This window comes from Trematomus bernacchii, unplaced genomic scaffold (assembly GCF_902827165.1).
Source record: "Trematomus bernacchii unplaced genomic scaffold, fTreBer1.1, whole genome shotgun sequence".
Lineage (NCBI taxonomy): Eukaryota > Metazoa > Chordata > Actinopteri > Perciformes > Nototheniidae > Trematomus > Trematomus bernacchii.
Genome location: NW_022987697.1, coordinates 100,668 through 117,359, shown reverse-complemented (window position 1 = coordinate 117,359; position 16,692 = coordinate 100,668). Strand labels below are relative to the sequence as shown.

The 16,692-nt window shown below is 40.8% G+C and overlaps 1 protein-coding gene across 1 annotated transcript; it reads left to right on the top strand.

The window, feature by feature from the left end:
• The first annotated feature begins 2,103 nt into the window (after positions 1–2,103).
• On the top strand, positions 2,104–15,203 carry LOC117489284 (olfactory receptor 10A3-like). Its single transcript, XM_034138491.1, has 6 exons — positions 2,104–2,110; positions 2,366–2,491; positions 2,676–2,875; positions 9,308–9,368; positions 14,151–14,771; positions 15,160–15,203. The coding sequence occupies exons 1-6, from the start codon at positions 2,104–2,106 to the stop codon at positions 15,201–15,203; spliced, it is 1,059 nt and encodes a 352-aa protein (XP_033994382.1).
• The last annotated feature ends 1,489 nt before the right edge of the window (positions 15,204–16,692 follow it).

The window sequence follows — 16,692 nt, the reverse complement described above, 5'->3', positions numbered from 1 at the left end:
GAGGTAGGGAAATAATCATTTGAGTATAAGTATGTGTATATAAATATGTAATTTACAACAGCTGTAAGATGCTTGAAAAGCTTGAAAATGCACCTTGAAAATGCTTGAAAAGTGCTTGAATTTGACTTTGGAAAAGGTGTAAGAACCCTGTATATGTAAGCCTGGGATCAGACACAATAACACATACCCCCTAACTACCTGGGCTTTAAGGACAATATAATATTTAATTATATTGCTCTATGTAGGCCTGGAACCAGCCACAATGAACAATCTCTGTTAGTACTTGGGCTTTGAGGGGAAAATACTATCTAATGAGATGTCTATGTGTCTGCCTGGGGCTAGCCACAAAGTACTATTCCCCCAAAGCACCTTGGCTTGAGGACATATTTTCTTTTCTTTTTTTTATTCAAAGGTATATCAAATCAAATCAAGTTTTATTTATAGAGCACATTTAAAAACGATTTTTGGTCGTGCTGTACATGTAATAAAAGCACTCTACAATAACATATGAAAGAAAAGACAAGAATTTACAACAGAAATATAAAAACAAAACACAGGGAAATGTCAGGTGTCATGCTCCGCTCTGACTAGAAGGCCAGAGAGAAGAAGTGTGTCTTCAGTGAAGATTTAAAAACCCCTAGGATCTGGGCCGACCTCACATGTAGGGGCAGACTGTTCCAGAGCCTAGGGCCAGCTGCTGCGAAGGCTCATTCCCCTCAGGTTTTTAGCCTGGTATTGGGCACTATCAGCAACAGCTGGTCAGCCGACCTTAAAGCCCTGGCTGGGGTGTGGCGATGGAGGAGTTCAGCTATGTAAACTAGAAACAAAAACAAATATAACAAGTTTAAAATCAATTCGGAACCGAATTGGAAGCCAGTGTAGTGACGCCAGAATTGGGGTGATGTGGTCACGCTTTTTGTGTCCAGTCAGAAGATGTGCAGCTGCGTTCTGCACTAGCTGCAGGCGTCTAATTGAGGCCTGGTCCATACCCACATACAGAGCGTTGCTGTAATCCAGTCTTGAGGTAACAAAGGCATTAATAACCCTTTCTAGGTCTTTAAAAGATAAAAACGACTTGGTCTTGGCCAATAGTCTTATTTAAAAAAACGCAGGTTTTGACTACGGAGCTGACATGCTTATTGAATTTAAAAGTGCTATCGAAGGTCACTTCAAGGTTCATGACAGGGGGGAGGATGTTTTTGTGGAGAGAGCCCAGAATATCAACCGGAGAGGCTGGAGGCTGGGGTCCAAAAATAATTACCTCTGTCTTGCTCTCGTTGAGGTTAAGGAAATTTTAAGCAAAAATTACAGAGGATTGCTACAGAGGATTGTGGGTAATGTAATGTCTTCGGCCATCCAAAACTCATAGAAAACGACTTGTTTCTCAGAATTGAAGGGGAAAACGTGACAAAAGCATTGTACACACACTAAAACCTATCAATGTCGTTTAATTAACAAGGATAATCTGGTGTTTTGAGTTGATGAGTAGTGGAGATATCACTGTCAAATCAATCGACAGTAAGGGGAATACTTAATTCCGGGTGTACAATTCTCCGTTATCCAATGGGAATGGACGCACACATTGCCTTTAACAGCCTCCGACACAAACGAATGCCGTGCTTCCATGAGCGTCAAATCCCGCCGCAGATGGGAATACATTGCAATCAGTTGAAAGCTATTTGCGTCAGTTTATGAAGCTGAAGGAGCCTAGGAGCGTCCCAACTGCACGCCTCGGGACCCTGACCAAGCGTCGCTCCTGGACATTTATGGAGTGAGAGTGTGTTGTTTACGGCTGTTTTTGGAGATTAACAGAGAAATGTGCTCTCTTTTGGCTGCTTTGACTGCCGTCTGGTAGTCGGATAGGCAAGCACGAAGGATTTCTAGAGAGACATGGAGTTTATCCTTCTTCCATTTTCTCTCTGCACGCCTGCAAGCGCTTCTGAGAGCACGAGTACAGTCATTGAGCCACGGCTCTGAGAGAACTTTGGTGCGTCTAAGCGTAAAAGGAGCAACAGAATCCAATATTAGGGTACATGTCGAGTCAAACATGGAGATAAGCTCATCCGCTTATTGTCCTAACATATACACAACTACGGTGTAATTATGCAATGTAAGACAAACTTAGGTCGCAGGTTCCTCAACAGTGCAATTAAAAGAAATAGGAAAATAAATAAAAACAATAATACAAATTAAAATAGTGCAAGCTCAGGTGTGTAATAGTCTTATGGCCTGTGGGATGAAACTGTCCCTGACTCTGGTGGGGGGGGGGGGGGGGGGGGGGGGTGTAAGAAGTGTCACAGGGGCCATAGTCACGACTTTAACATTATGTGTTTTGACCCAACCAACATCCCATCTCTCCCTACAGATAGGCTGGTCTGGGTCCTGATGTTAAGGGGGCCTGGCCTGTTGGGTTCTGGTGTTCTGGAAGCTTTAAAGCAGCAGAAGTCTCTGCAGCTGACAGAAGGGACTGCAGCAGTGTGCAGCACAGCAGGTGAGAAACACTGCACTGTGTGTGATGTGCTCATGTTGCATTCATTTACAGTTCCTGACACACTCCGGGGGGATTGGTAAGTTAAGACTGTGAAGTTCAAATGTGCTCAGATATACTAACGTTTAACCTCTAAGAATGATGTCCAATTCAACTTCACTAACTGTATCCTATTTCATTCTTGGAGCTTATTTGAATATTGGTTATTTGAGGTACTTGTGTTTCTTGATAACTGCCATGTTGTACATTGTGATTGTTGTTGCCAACACGTCTCTGATTGTGGTTATCTGTGTGAACAGGAGCTTACATGAACCTATGTACCTTTTTCTGTGCAGCCTGTTTGTAAATGAACTGTATGGTAGTACAGGGTTGTTTCCATTCCTTCTGGTTCAGATCCTCTCTGACATTCACACTGTTTCTGCTCCGCTCTGCTTCCTGCAGATTTTCTCTGTGTATACATATGCAGGTATTGAGTTTTGTAATTCCAGGGTCGAGGTTGAATAGTCCAAAAATCAGCTACTATCGTCTATTCCTATCGTCTATTCCTATCGTCTATCCCTTGACCTCTGAGTGAAACGTCACGGGGTTAAGGGATAGTGGATAGGAGAATTCAAAAGGATTTAGGAGAAGAGACTGCAGTACTTTAGAGAATCGACTGCACTTTCACTATCCGACGTGTTTATGATGCGCCAGCGGACGTCATAAATGTGCGTCTGCTGCTGTGGGGAAACTATGGAAACTACAGTTTTCTATACAGCGGACTACAACATGGATGTTTAATAAGAACGAGGGACTACTGTAAACTCATCTAGAGACTCTGCACCGTGCTCTGATGCTGTTGTTTTATGCTTTATGAACGGGGACAACAGAGAAACATATTGTTCATGACCAAAGTTGGAATTGAAATAAAAAAGGAAAGTGAAACTTATGCTCGTCACCCTCTCCCTCCGGTCCACATTAATACAAATGATCCCAATACGTATGATTGTATAAAAAGATCTTAAAATCAATACAAATGTATTTATTATAAACGTCAGTCCTTAACATCTATCACTGTGTATATCACCATTCAAACATCTTTTAACAGTTGAACAAACCCCACACAGCTCAGTAAAGACTGTGAAATGTTGACTTTATTTGATCATTTCAGTAAAAACTAACGTTTATATTTCTCTTTTTGATTATAATACTGATGAACGTTCAAAACAAAGCACTTTGGCAACTTACCACATACGTTTTAAAATGCTTAATAAGCACCGTACTCGGTCATAATCGGTTGTTTCTGTGAACGGCCGAATGTTGTGTGACGGCAAATGCTGCGGCCGCAAGGCATTGTGGGGCAGCATTTTCTCCTTTCCTTTCGTAATGCAAGGTCCAGTGTTTCCTAAGCTAAAGGAGGTTATAAAGGAAGTTTCAAACCTCCTATCATTTAGAGCAGCGGTTATCAAAGTGTGAGGCGCGCCTCCCCGGGGGGGGCGCCAGAGGGCTTATGGGGAGGCGCAGCGTGAGAAACAAATAACGATAAACAGTGAAATCTAGCTAGTTAACTTCAGCTAACTTTATGCGATTGGCAACATGGATCGATTTTTAGTGAAGTTACCTAAAGTGAGATAGGAGACAGCGTCTCAGGGGCGGACTGGCCATCCGAATCACAGAACGGCCGGCACCGCCCTTTATTTTAATTGTAATAATACTTAGGCTACTTTGATCAAAAGCAAGTACCGGTCAAGGCTGCAGCCAGAGGATGATCTGCTTGTTGTTTAATGTTTTAAGGAGGTGACGCTACTCAGCCAATCAAATCGGTGCAGTCGGTGAGTCAGCGCGATAGATTCAAACACACACAGAGACGAGATTAGAAGAGAGTCATTTCAAATGGCCTGCTCAAAAAAGAGAAAGGTAGACAGCGACAGTCTCTTACTGGACATCTTTGAAATGCAATTGAATACCCCTGCATTATAGCAACAACAACAATAATAATAATAATAATAATAATAATAGCAATAATTATTGGGAGGGGGTGCACGGCTGTTCTTATGTTCTCTGAGGGGAGGCTCAACTTCCCACACTTTGAAAACCCCTGATCTAGAGAATTTGAACGGCTCTTATCATGGCGGCCACTGAGGTACTTCCGGGTCATTTTACTCCGTTAGGAAGGTTCCTAGGCTAAACTGACAATTCGACTGCAGCCCTGGTGTTTGGTAATAGGCTATATGGCTCAATTTTATGCTAACATTGACGGTCATATTTTGGTCTGTGCCAGATGCTTAATGTGAGTTTTGCTTAACTGCAAAACTTATTTGCTCTTATTTTGGAGAGGAACAAATTATAACTTTGTCGAACTCGACATACCAATCAAGATCTGAAGCACTGAGATCGTTGAGCTGACCTCACTACGGTGCATTACAAATATGTAATGAGTGATCACAAAGGAAGCACTCGGAATTAACGGCCACATTGGCAACTTAAATGATCTTTAACTGCTACGATGTAAGGCAGTGACAAGCAATACAGTGGATAAATACTCACTTATCATTCACACCTGCGATAAACTTAATGCACGAAACAACTTTATTCCTTCACTTTTACACTGAAGCCCATCACTTTTTAAAGTGTGGCGGCACCTATGAGACCCCCGATAACTGTCATTGAATGAATACATAACTAACAGTACATTAGATATAAAAACACCATATTTTAACAGTAATTCAGAACACTCATTTATAATTTAGGGTCTTTTCTACGAGGGCACTTTATTAGGGCCTGAGCACGAAGTGTGCGAAGACCTATTGTTATTTGTAGAATTCATATTATTATTCCTCAACACTCAAACACACTCAGGCAATGATGTTGGGTGATCCTAATTGTGATGAATACATATTTGCCTGTAATGGTTATAGATGACTTTGATGATGCTGCAGTTGCAACACAGAAGATATGGTTAACATACCATACACACATATATATATATATAGAGCATATGTAATGTTATGACAGGGTAACTTGTAATGACTGAATCACATACTGTCCTTGGTAAAGGAAGCAGTGGGCAGATGAACCTATAAGCGTTGCGTGGCCTCGTCTGCCTTTTTCACCAAGAACACCATTTATTTCCTCAATAGTTCTGTCTTCTGTTCTGCGGCTTTCCCAAGCGTCACCTGGCGCACAAGGACAGTGAAGCAACGCCACTTCAATCAGGAGAGACTTCATTTTGCTTAAAGAACATTTATTGACACATGTCATATGATAAATGTTAAGTCTTTGGGGATTAGACCCCGATCCTGAAATCGTATATCTAAAGGGGGAAATGCAGCCGTGAGCATATAGGGAACCCCCCGGGGTCTAGACACTGGTGATGATGCTGAAGATCTGGATTTGATGAGGAGATGGGATGAAGAGGAGGTGTGATGAGGTCTTTGGGTTAACTCTCCTGGCACTGGATATGATGAAAGGAGGTGGATGGGGAGGAGGCAGGCGGCAGCATGAGAACCTGAAATCACAGCTGACTGCAGGAGAGAGGAGAACCATTTTAAAATGTGGCTGCAGCACAGTGATTGGCTGCTGGAGAATGAGGTGAATGTAATAGGTTATAGAGAACGCCCGTGATGAGCTGATTATATGCAGCTGCGGAGTGAATGTATATACCCAGTCTTCCTGAAAGAACTTGCGCTGAGCTTCATATGATTTGGAGCCCATGGCGGGAAAGAGGCAGTTGATTTACAGGCCTCAGCACCAATTGGCACTGTAAACATGCTGTTACAATTGAAGCAGTTGTATATTAAGTTCTAAATAGCCTCACATTCTGAGTAGATGCGTTTAGTGAAGAAATGGTAAAGGGCTGAAAGTCCCATGTACATTCTTTCATGGGAAAGTAATTTCAATCATAACCCCAACAGTTTGCAGAGATGTGGTTTGTTTGTATAAGCCGCATGTTGATAAGTGGAGATGTTTGTTAATGTTGCTAATGTCATGTTTAGATGACATATTGACCTGTGTCATTGTTGTGAAAGTGCTATTTGTGCAGTTCATAGCATATGTTTGTCAAGGTTCTATTATAACCTGCCTCTTCAACAGTTAATTGTCCTTGGGAGAATATGTTCATTGGAAGACAATTATATGGGTATTGCGGTGTGTCTAGTATAGTTCAGGAATTGAGTATCATTGAATTTGTAATTTTGTATGTCTCTGATGTATTCCATACATACATACTGTACAGGCCTTGCGATTTCTGACTTCAGTGAGATGACAATATTAGTTTCTGGTACACTGATTAATTTTCATGCTATTAATTGTGTACTGCACCTCTTTCCATTAGTCTTTACTCTTTTCAGTGAAAATATTATATTTTCTACTGTTGATATGTGTCTATTAACTGTTAATGCTTATCTTTACAGTTTAATGTATTTTAATTACACTTAGACTTATACCTGTTTACATCCTACTATCTCGCCACTATAGCCTGTTGTGATAAAGTTTCATTTCACCTGAACATCAGCAGAAGAGGACTCTTTAAAGTAGAGACACTACATACTGATATACACCTGAACATCAGCAGGAGAGGACTCTTTAAAGTAGAGACACTACATACTGATATACACCTGATCATCAGCAGGAGAGGACTCTTTAAAGTAGAGACACTACATACTGATATACACCTGAACATCAGCAGGAGAGGACTCTTTAAAGTAGAGACACTACATACTGATATACACCTGAACATCAGCAGGAGAGGACTCTTTAAAGTAGAGACATTATATACTGATATACACCTGAACATCAGCAGGAGAGGACTCTTTAAAGTAGAGACACTACATACTGATATACACCTGAACATCAGCTGGAGAGGACTCTTTAAAGTAGAGACACTACATACTGATATACACCTGAACATCAGCAGGAGAGGACTCTTTAAAGTAGAGACACTACATACTGATATACACCTGAACATCAGCAGGAGAGGACTCTTTAAAGTAGAGACACGACATACTGATATACACCTGAACATCAGCAAGAGAGGACTCTTTAAAGTAGAGACACTACATACTGATATACATAATATTTTATTATATACTGTGTTTAAATATAATTAAAAAAAATATATTTCGATTTGTTTCTTTAATCATGTGTAGGATTTAAATGAGCAGTAAATATCCGTTTTTTTATTTACTTATTTCTTCACATCTATGAGGTCCATTAACAAAGGTACAAATATAAAACATGTGTAAATGTTTGTTTCATTTATTATGAAGAAAGTTATCTTATCTAACACATAATTAATTTGAATAATAATAAAAAGTATTTTACTCTTTTGAAGTTTGTTTTGTTGCCTATTTCAAAAAACATTTTATGAACATATACGAACATATGAAAAATGAAACCGGTTGAACTGAACCCTAAATATTTCAAATACATCCCTCATCAGTCCTATCCAATGAATCCAGCATCCTATCTTCAGAATCGAGTCCTAATTTATCAAATCGGCCCACCAGGAGTAACTATGGCCCTTTCTGGCACAAAACTGTCATTTTTTATCCTGAAATGTATTAAGCATTCTCAGGTACCCCCAAAACCACTCCAATATCATTGAAAATCAGCCAAGCCATTTTTTCACATGGAAGCCATACAATGCATATGTGCTGGGGATCTGTACTATAGATTTATATCATAACACTTTGGGGTACTCAACATTTCCGATTTCACAACAAGACTCTATGAGCTGGCAAGTCGATTATTTGGGGATTAATTACAAAAAAATGAAAAGAAACGTTGGTATCTGCCCAGAATCAGTGCATCCATTATATAAAGTTGGAGATCTTAGAACCTATTGTAAGCTATTTAAGATAAAAGTGTCTGATAATTTAAATATAATATGAAAAGTGAAGTACAAAAACATTCCTCTCGTGTAGCTGATGCAACCTCTCTTGGTATTGGGAGGGGGGGGGGTTGCATCATCACCGCATTAATGAAGTCCCTGAGGTCAGAGGTCAGCTGGCCGTCAGCATGTACGTTTGTCCTGTTGTCACGTTTAACAGTTTCCACTTATCCCCCCGAGGCGAGGACCAGTGAGACCAATCAGAGGCCGGTGATAACCTCCCCTCGGGCAAACACACACACACACACACACACACACACACACACACACACACACACACACACACCACACACACACACACACACACACACACACACACACACACACACACACCACACACACACACACACACACACACACATACACACACACACACACACACACACACGAGAATATGAGTGTAACAGTCAGTAAGTGTTGCATAAGCGTTTAAACTTCCAGACTCTAAAAGTTTAGAATCGATACGATAAACTTTATTATCCCCAAAAGGAAATGAGTTCTGGACTCTGTCCTGCAGTTCCACAAAAGATAAAAATCATAGAAACTACCAAGTACACGATAAAAGACAATAACATATTAGCACATGTGCAAATACACAATTTGCACATACACTTATACACAGACAACATACTGACAATGGCGACCTGTTGCACAAATCTCATGAGCAACATTTAAACTATACATTACATCTGTTTGTTGATAAGCTTATTGGCAGGAATGAGTGCTTCAACCGGTTTAACCTGTTTTAAGGGACCCTGAATCTCCTACTGGTGGCTTAGAGCTGGACCTCTGGGTAGAGGATGAGGGGGGGGGGGGATCATACTTGTTTTGTGTCTGTCTAATGATGGACTACTCATAGATGTTTTGGGGGGATTGATGTTTTTTTATTTTCATAGCAGTCTGTACCAGGCGAGTGATCTGTGATCTCAGCTGCACTGCCAGGTCTGTAGGGACTTGGCTTGGGTACTGAAAGTTCACTGGTTCGGACCAAAAGGCCAGAGGTGCCCTTGAGCAAGGCACTGAACCCCCATCTGCTTCTGATTAGCCCTTCGCTCTGCCACCTCTCAAATAATGCATGTGATCTTGTTTGTGCATGTATGTTCATGAAGTGTATACAGCATCAGAATGAAACCCTGCATTTCCCCTCAACTCCACAGGCCCTAAGTCTACTCAAACATACCCGCTGTTGAAGACTATCAACACAGAGCTCTTTTTTTGGAGAGAAGAGTTAACGTGAGACTTTTTGACCTTACCCTCAATTTCCCATCAGAGCACCAACCACACAGGAAACGGGAAGTACCTCCTCCTCCTCTGCAGGGCTTTCCTGCTTCTGAAACTGCGTAGAGGAGGCATCAGGTTTGGCCTTCTTTGAACCTTGCCGGTAGGAGACAGTGAATAAAAGCGATTAAAGAGGTCAATTGAACCTTTTGGAAGTGCGCATGGATTCCAGATTATGCGTATTGTAAAGTTTGAAAATCCCACAAACCGCTGAAGATGTTTGAGGGATTTGGGCTAAAGCCACTCCGTTACTGCATGGACTTTGGCTAGAACCATCTGGAAGCTTCCACATTTGAACAAAACCCCCCCAAAATGAATCCTCTGGGATATTAAAGTTACATTTCTCTGCCTTCAGAAAGACATGGGTCTCTAGAAGCAGGACCCTCCTCAAATGACAATCCTGCTGGGATCTGGAAAAAACAGATATATCATGCAGGTGGACAAAGACACATATATTCAGCATGTCCTTGAGTACATTGTTCACTAAGGCTTAGAAGTCTGCAGGGGTGTTAGTCTGATCGAAGGACATGACCAAGATAACAGCCACTGGGGGTGCTTACATTCATCACCCTCCAGAATGCAAACCAGATCAAAGGCATTTCTAAGGTCTAGTTTGGAGGAAACAGTAATGCCTTTCATGAGTTCAAAAGCAGGTTAGATGGGTCAGAGGGGTTACCTATGTTTTACAGTGGTGTCGTTCAGACCACAAAATCCAATACAGGGGCGCAGAGACTTGTCTTTCCTGTCCACAAAACAGAACGCTGCTCCAGTGACTAAGAAGGACACCAAGCTCCAGAGACTCACTTAGGGAAAGTCGTGCAAGGGACACTACATACTGATATACACCTGAACATCAGCAGGAGAGGACTCTTTAAAGTAGAGACACTACATACTGATATACACCTGAACATCATCAGGAGAGGACTCTTTAAAGTAGAGACACTACATACTGATATACACCTAACATCAGCAGGAGAGGACTCTTTAAAGTAGAGACACTACATACTGATATACACCTGAACATCATCAGGAGAGGACTCTTTAAAGTAGAGACACTACATACTGATATACACCTAACATCAGCAGGAGAGGACTCTTTAAAGTAGAGACACTACATACTGATATACACCTGAACATCATCAGGAGAGGACTCTTTAAAGTAGAGACACTACATACTGATATACACCTGAACATCAGCAGGAGAGGACTCTTTAAAGTAGAGACACTACATACTGATATACACCTGAACATCATCAGGAGAGGACTCTTTAAAGTAGAGACACTACATACTGATATACACCTGAACATCAGCAGGAGAGGACTCTTTAAAGTAGAGACACTACATACTGATATACACCTGAACATCAGCAGGAGAGGACTCTTTAAAGTAGAGACACGACATACTGATATACACCTGAACATCATCAGGAGAGGACTCTTTAAAGTAGAGACACTACATACTGATATACACCTAAGCATCATCAGGAGAGGACTCTTTAAAGAAGAGACTCTACATACTGATATACACATGAACATCAGCAGGAGAGGACTCTTTAACAATGGGATTACCCTTCCTTTGAACCACCATTCATTTGTAACTCCAAGTGTACGTGTTCCAGCAGAGCTTCCGGAGCACGTGGAGACCTGAAACCAGCGTTGGATGGAGTGCCGACAGACATATTTAAAAGTCAGCGCAACAGGCCCTCCAGATAATAAGTTTCCCAGTGATGCTCTAAAAATCTCAGCGTCCTCTCAGACTTGACGTCTGCAAGAGGCTTCTAAAGTTGGATATTGAGCGCACTTTAAAAAATGTGACCTAGTGCGACCAAGATGTGGTCGTTCCAACTGGAAGTTCGGGGGAGTCTCTGCTCGGAACCCGAGGGCCCTCGCTGCTCTTGGGACAAAACCGCGGCCGAAAGTTGAGTGATCCAAAAAATGTTGTGCAATAACTCTGCTTATATGTCCTTGAGAGCATCTAAATTGCAGGTGGTCTTTTCACACCACACAAGGAGTGGTTGTACCATATTTACAACACTTATTCACAAATGGGATGGGGTGTCAGGCACATAATTGCAGCCTCCTAAGCAGTGGCGGCGCTAGGGGGTAGCTACTTCGGCTCAAGCCCCGGATCTGAAAAGCCCTGAATGTTTCACTTCAAGATTTAATTTTTTTTTAAAAACGTCTCGTGAGTAATGTGAAGTACCGGAGTCCAACAGAGAGGCAGCAGCTGCGGGACAGTAGCCTGCGTACTGCATAGCCTCCCCTGCCCTGAAGAAGAAGTGATCCTTCGTTAGCGTGAACAGTCGCACCGCTGAGAGGCTCTGCGAGTCTCTGCGAGGCTCTGCGAGGCTCCGGCGAGTTCACAGTTCATGCTCCACATAGTGTAAAGTGTTGCTCGGATTGGCTAGTGGAGTCCTCTAGCCAAACCGAGCAACACTTTAGTATTTATTTGAAAGAACGTGTTCTTAACCTGTTACGCACCATCCGCCCCATAACATGTGGAGCTAGGTAGCTAGAAACGCTAACATGGCTTACCTTGGTCAAAACTGGTCTTCAATGGCATTAAAACGATAAAAAAACGATGCTGCAGTTAATCCATAGGTTAATCGAATGTATCTGTGTCCTCTTTGAAATTATTTCTGATAATCCATAAGCAATAAAACTGCTTTTTCGTTTCCAAATGTCAGAGCGAGAGATCGGTCCACTCTGCTGCACATTTACATGTGCGCAGCCCCCACCTTTTCTCTTCACAACGTGTGTGTGTGTGTGAGCCCCCCCTTCGATTCTATTGGCTCTAACGGTCAGAAAGAGGTGTCAACCATCCAAATCGACCAAGGGGGGCCAGAGATATGGAAAAAAAAACATTTTCACCCAAATCACCTCAGAGGTGGGGTGGTTTTGGCTAAACCTCCCTAAAAAGGTCAAATGTCACTTGTTTTGCATCAATCTTGATACAGGGTACTTATTATATGTTGTACTTTGGATTCCTAAAGCTTTTAGTCTACTAACCCATCATCCAAGGGTAGTTTTCACTATCTGTAAAAAATAATCGTTGGACGGACACTATAATTTACAGTTTTTTACTATGTAAAATCTGAATTTTCTTTAAAATAAAAAACATCTATATTGATTCTGACACTTCTACATCAGATGTACAGATGTAACCTTGCTTTGATAAAAGAAATTATTCATATAATCCTTTTAGAAGTTAACTTGTAGTCATTTGTTTTGGGCATGTCATTTTCGAGCCTGAAACATGAAAAATAGGCTTGGTGCTTAACAGGGTAAAAAGGGCGGGCAAATTAGACATTGTCCAAACGTCTCCGTTTTCACACCGCTGAATCCTTGGGTTGGCTGCATGAAAGAATTCAAGTATCAGCTCCCAGTATCTTTGCAATGTGGAGATATAACCTTTTACATTTCAAATACCCCAGATCCTGCAGTTAAGTATTTGAAGAGGACGTACACTTAGAATACCCTACTGATGGACACGGTGTATTCGAAGTGGACGCCTTGCACCTCCCTGTGTATTCAGCACGAATGTACCCACCATCCATTTCACCTGGCTCATAATGTAACCCCCTCCGATAGAAATTACGGAGAGCTATCGATGAGTGTACATGGCGCCGGCCATTGAACACAGTGATGAGCCGTGGAGACAAACAAATATTTGTTTTACTATAATAATAATAATAATAATAATAATAAATGGAATTTATAAAGCACCTTTCACGGGACCCAAGGCTATTTATTTAATGATTTTAAAGATTTTGTGTACTTTGGTCATGTATTGACTTTCTCTGTCATCCCCACTTTTAACACTACTTGACCCTAAGGTCAAGGTCTGTTAGTTGGTTACTACGGTACCTTCTGTGGGACGTCTGTTTGGACATGTTGTCATGAACAGGTTTAAAAAGCCGATATTGAAGCAGCCTCCCTTTAGTTCCTGCAGCACTGCTGGTGACTAATGTTGTGCTGTGTGTAAGGTAAATATTTCTCTGTCATTTTAAATAATCTTTGTAAATGTATTTGCACATTTACAAAGACTGGGCAGTAAGGGTTTACGTTTTTGCTGGATTCTGATATGTAATATAAAAACAAATCTGTGTTTTCATTTAATTTTGCCTTGCCGATAGAAAAAACAATGCCTTTTTAATCAAACACAATGTCTTCTTCATTTCAGAGTTAAAAGATGAGAAGCAAATCGTTGTTCAATTGTTTTCTCTCCTAAAACTACAATGATGGTGAATTCTACTTTATCCTACTTCCTTCTTAGCACTTATATCCACGTTGGGAATTTGGGGTACTTGTACTTTATGATAACTACAATTGTATACATTGTGATTGTTGTTGCCAACACGTCTCTGATTGTGGTTATCTGCGTGAACAGGAGCTTACATGAACCTATGTACCTTTTTCTGTGCAGCCTGTTCGTAAATGAACTGTATGGTAGTACAGGGTTGTTTCCATTCCTTCTGGTTCAGATCCTCTCTGACATTCACACTGTCTCTGCTCCGCTCTGCTTCCTGCAGATTTTCTGCTTGTTTACATATGTAAATATACAATTTTGTAATTTAGCCATCATGTCCTATGACAGATATCTTGCTATCTGTTATCCTCTGCAATACAACATTCGTATGACTTCTAACAAGGCGGTCATCTTCATTATTCTCATTTGGTTGTACTCTTTTGTGAAGGTTTTGATAACTTTATCCTTAAATATCCGTTTGACACTGTGTGAAAACATAATAAATGGTTTGTATTGTACTAACTACCTTGTAGTTAAATTGGCATGTTCTGACACTCAGGTGAACAACATTTATGGATATTTTGGTACTGTTCTCACAATCTTTGTCCCTCTCTTTCCAATCCTCTTCTCTTACATTAAGATCCTCAGAGTGTGTTTCTCTGGTTCCAAGCAGACCAGACAGAAAGCTGTCAGTACCTGCACACCTCACCTTGTTTCCCTCCTCAACTTCTCTTTTGGCTGCGGCTTTGAAATGTTTCAGAGTAGATTTGATAAGAGCGGTGTTCCCAGGGCGCTGCGTATTGTTCTGTCACTGTATTTTCTCATCATACAGCCACTAATGAACCCTGTCATGTACGGACTGCAAATGTCAAAACTAAGAAACATATGTAAACATGTGCTCTGTTATAAACTGTTGGCTGGTGGCAGAAATAACAAAAGTGTCAGTAAATGAATGTCTTGAAATGTTCTGATTAAACATGTATCTAAGTGGAAAAAAATGTACCGTGTTTATAGTGTTGACAACAAGGTATTATATTTCCACATTAATTCCAATATTCATGTATCCACAGACAGATGTAGATGTATACAGTGTAATACACACCTAAATTATTACCTGTACACATTTCCATCTGATCAATGATAAAGACCTGCAGGACATTACACAACATCAAATCCACGTCCTGCGGCCCTGACATTATAACAACAGGCTTGGTATATCAAATAATAAACATGTATGGCTTCTTGAATCAAACTAACTGTTTTGATGTGTTCCAGTCAGGCTTTCGACTGCACCTCAGCACGGAGACTGCTCTTGTTAAGGTCTTATTATTAGATCTCAGTGCTGCATTTGACACTGCTGACCACAAGATATTACTAGACTGACTGGAAAACTGGGTGAGAATCTCACAGTTCTAAATGAGTCTGAATCCTTCCTTAAAAGACAGGGAAAACGTGTTTCTAAAGGAAATTAAACAAGAACAACAAATATATGACATGGCTGCAACCTAAGAGGCCGGCCTTCAAGCTGAAGAAGGAGGACGTGTTCATATGAACAGAATCTCAGTGTTAATACTAAAGCACAGATTCTGCCACGTCTCATTGGAATGCAAATATTTGTACATGAGCTCAACACCTGCACAAAATGTGCAGGTGCAATAAACATATTTTGTCTCCTACATATTTGAATCTTAAAGATAAATAATTGTGATCTTCATAATAAACATAATAATCGGGACATCATTTCAGCAATAAAAGTGCAACCCTGACTGTTAGTGTTGATTGTAAAGTAGTACTAGTACCACTAGTAGTAGTAGTCGGCAGGTTACTTGATACTCAAGGTTTTAACAGTTGTAGTCTCACAAGTTTGAAATACCCTTATTATCAATGTTCCTAGTTAAAATTAAAATGTGGTTAAACATTGTTATACTGTTAACCCCTGAGCCTGTTTTTCAGGTCTCAGGCTCGAAAATGACATTCCCAGAACGAATGACTTCTAAAAGGTGTACATTAATAATCTTTTTTCTCAAAGCAATGATAAACCAGTGAGTTGGATGTAGAAAAGTCAGAATCAATATACATGTTTTAAATGTTAAAGTTAATTCAGATTGAATATAGTAAAAAATGTAAATTATAGTGTCCTTCCAAAAACAAAACATGATTTATAGTGAAAACCACCCTTGAATGATGGTACAGTAGACTAAAAGCTTTAGGAATCCAAACTATAACATATAATAAGTACCATGTAACAAGATTGATGCAAAACAAGTGACATTTGACCTTTTTAGAGAGATTTAAAAAAAAAAAAACACTTCTGAGGTCATTTGGGTCCGAGAATCGAGAGGGAAGTTCCTAAAATCCATCTAAACATCACCCATTGGTGAATGAGTGATGCGTAGCCAGAATGCCCAAAACCGGAAGCTGGCTTGTAGCTCTAATAGCAGCTAATATGAAATCTCAGTTTTTGACAAAAATGGAATGACGGATGATCAGTAATCATTTCAAAGTGACACAGACACATTGGATTAACCTATGGATTAACCTTCAGCAGCGTTTTTATCGTTTTAATGCCATTGAACACAACTTCTGATCAGAAAACAGCAACGGCAAGACTTATTAGGTGGTGGAGGGCTTTGTAAGTGAGGACCAGGAGTTTGTAGTGGATGTGGTGTGAAACGGGTAGCCAGTGGAGTTCTTTGAGGACCGGGGTGATGTGATGCCATGATTTGGTGTGGGTGAGGAGTCTGGCGGCTGCGTTCTGGACACGCTGGAGTCTACTGAGGGATGTAGTGCTGATGCCGTAGAGATGAA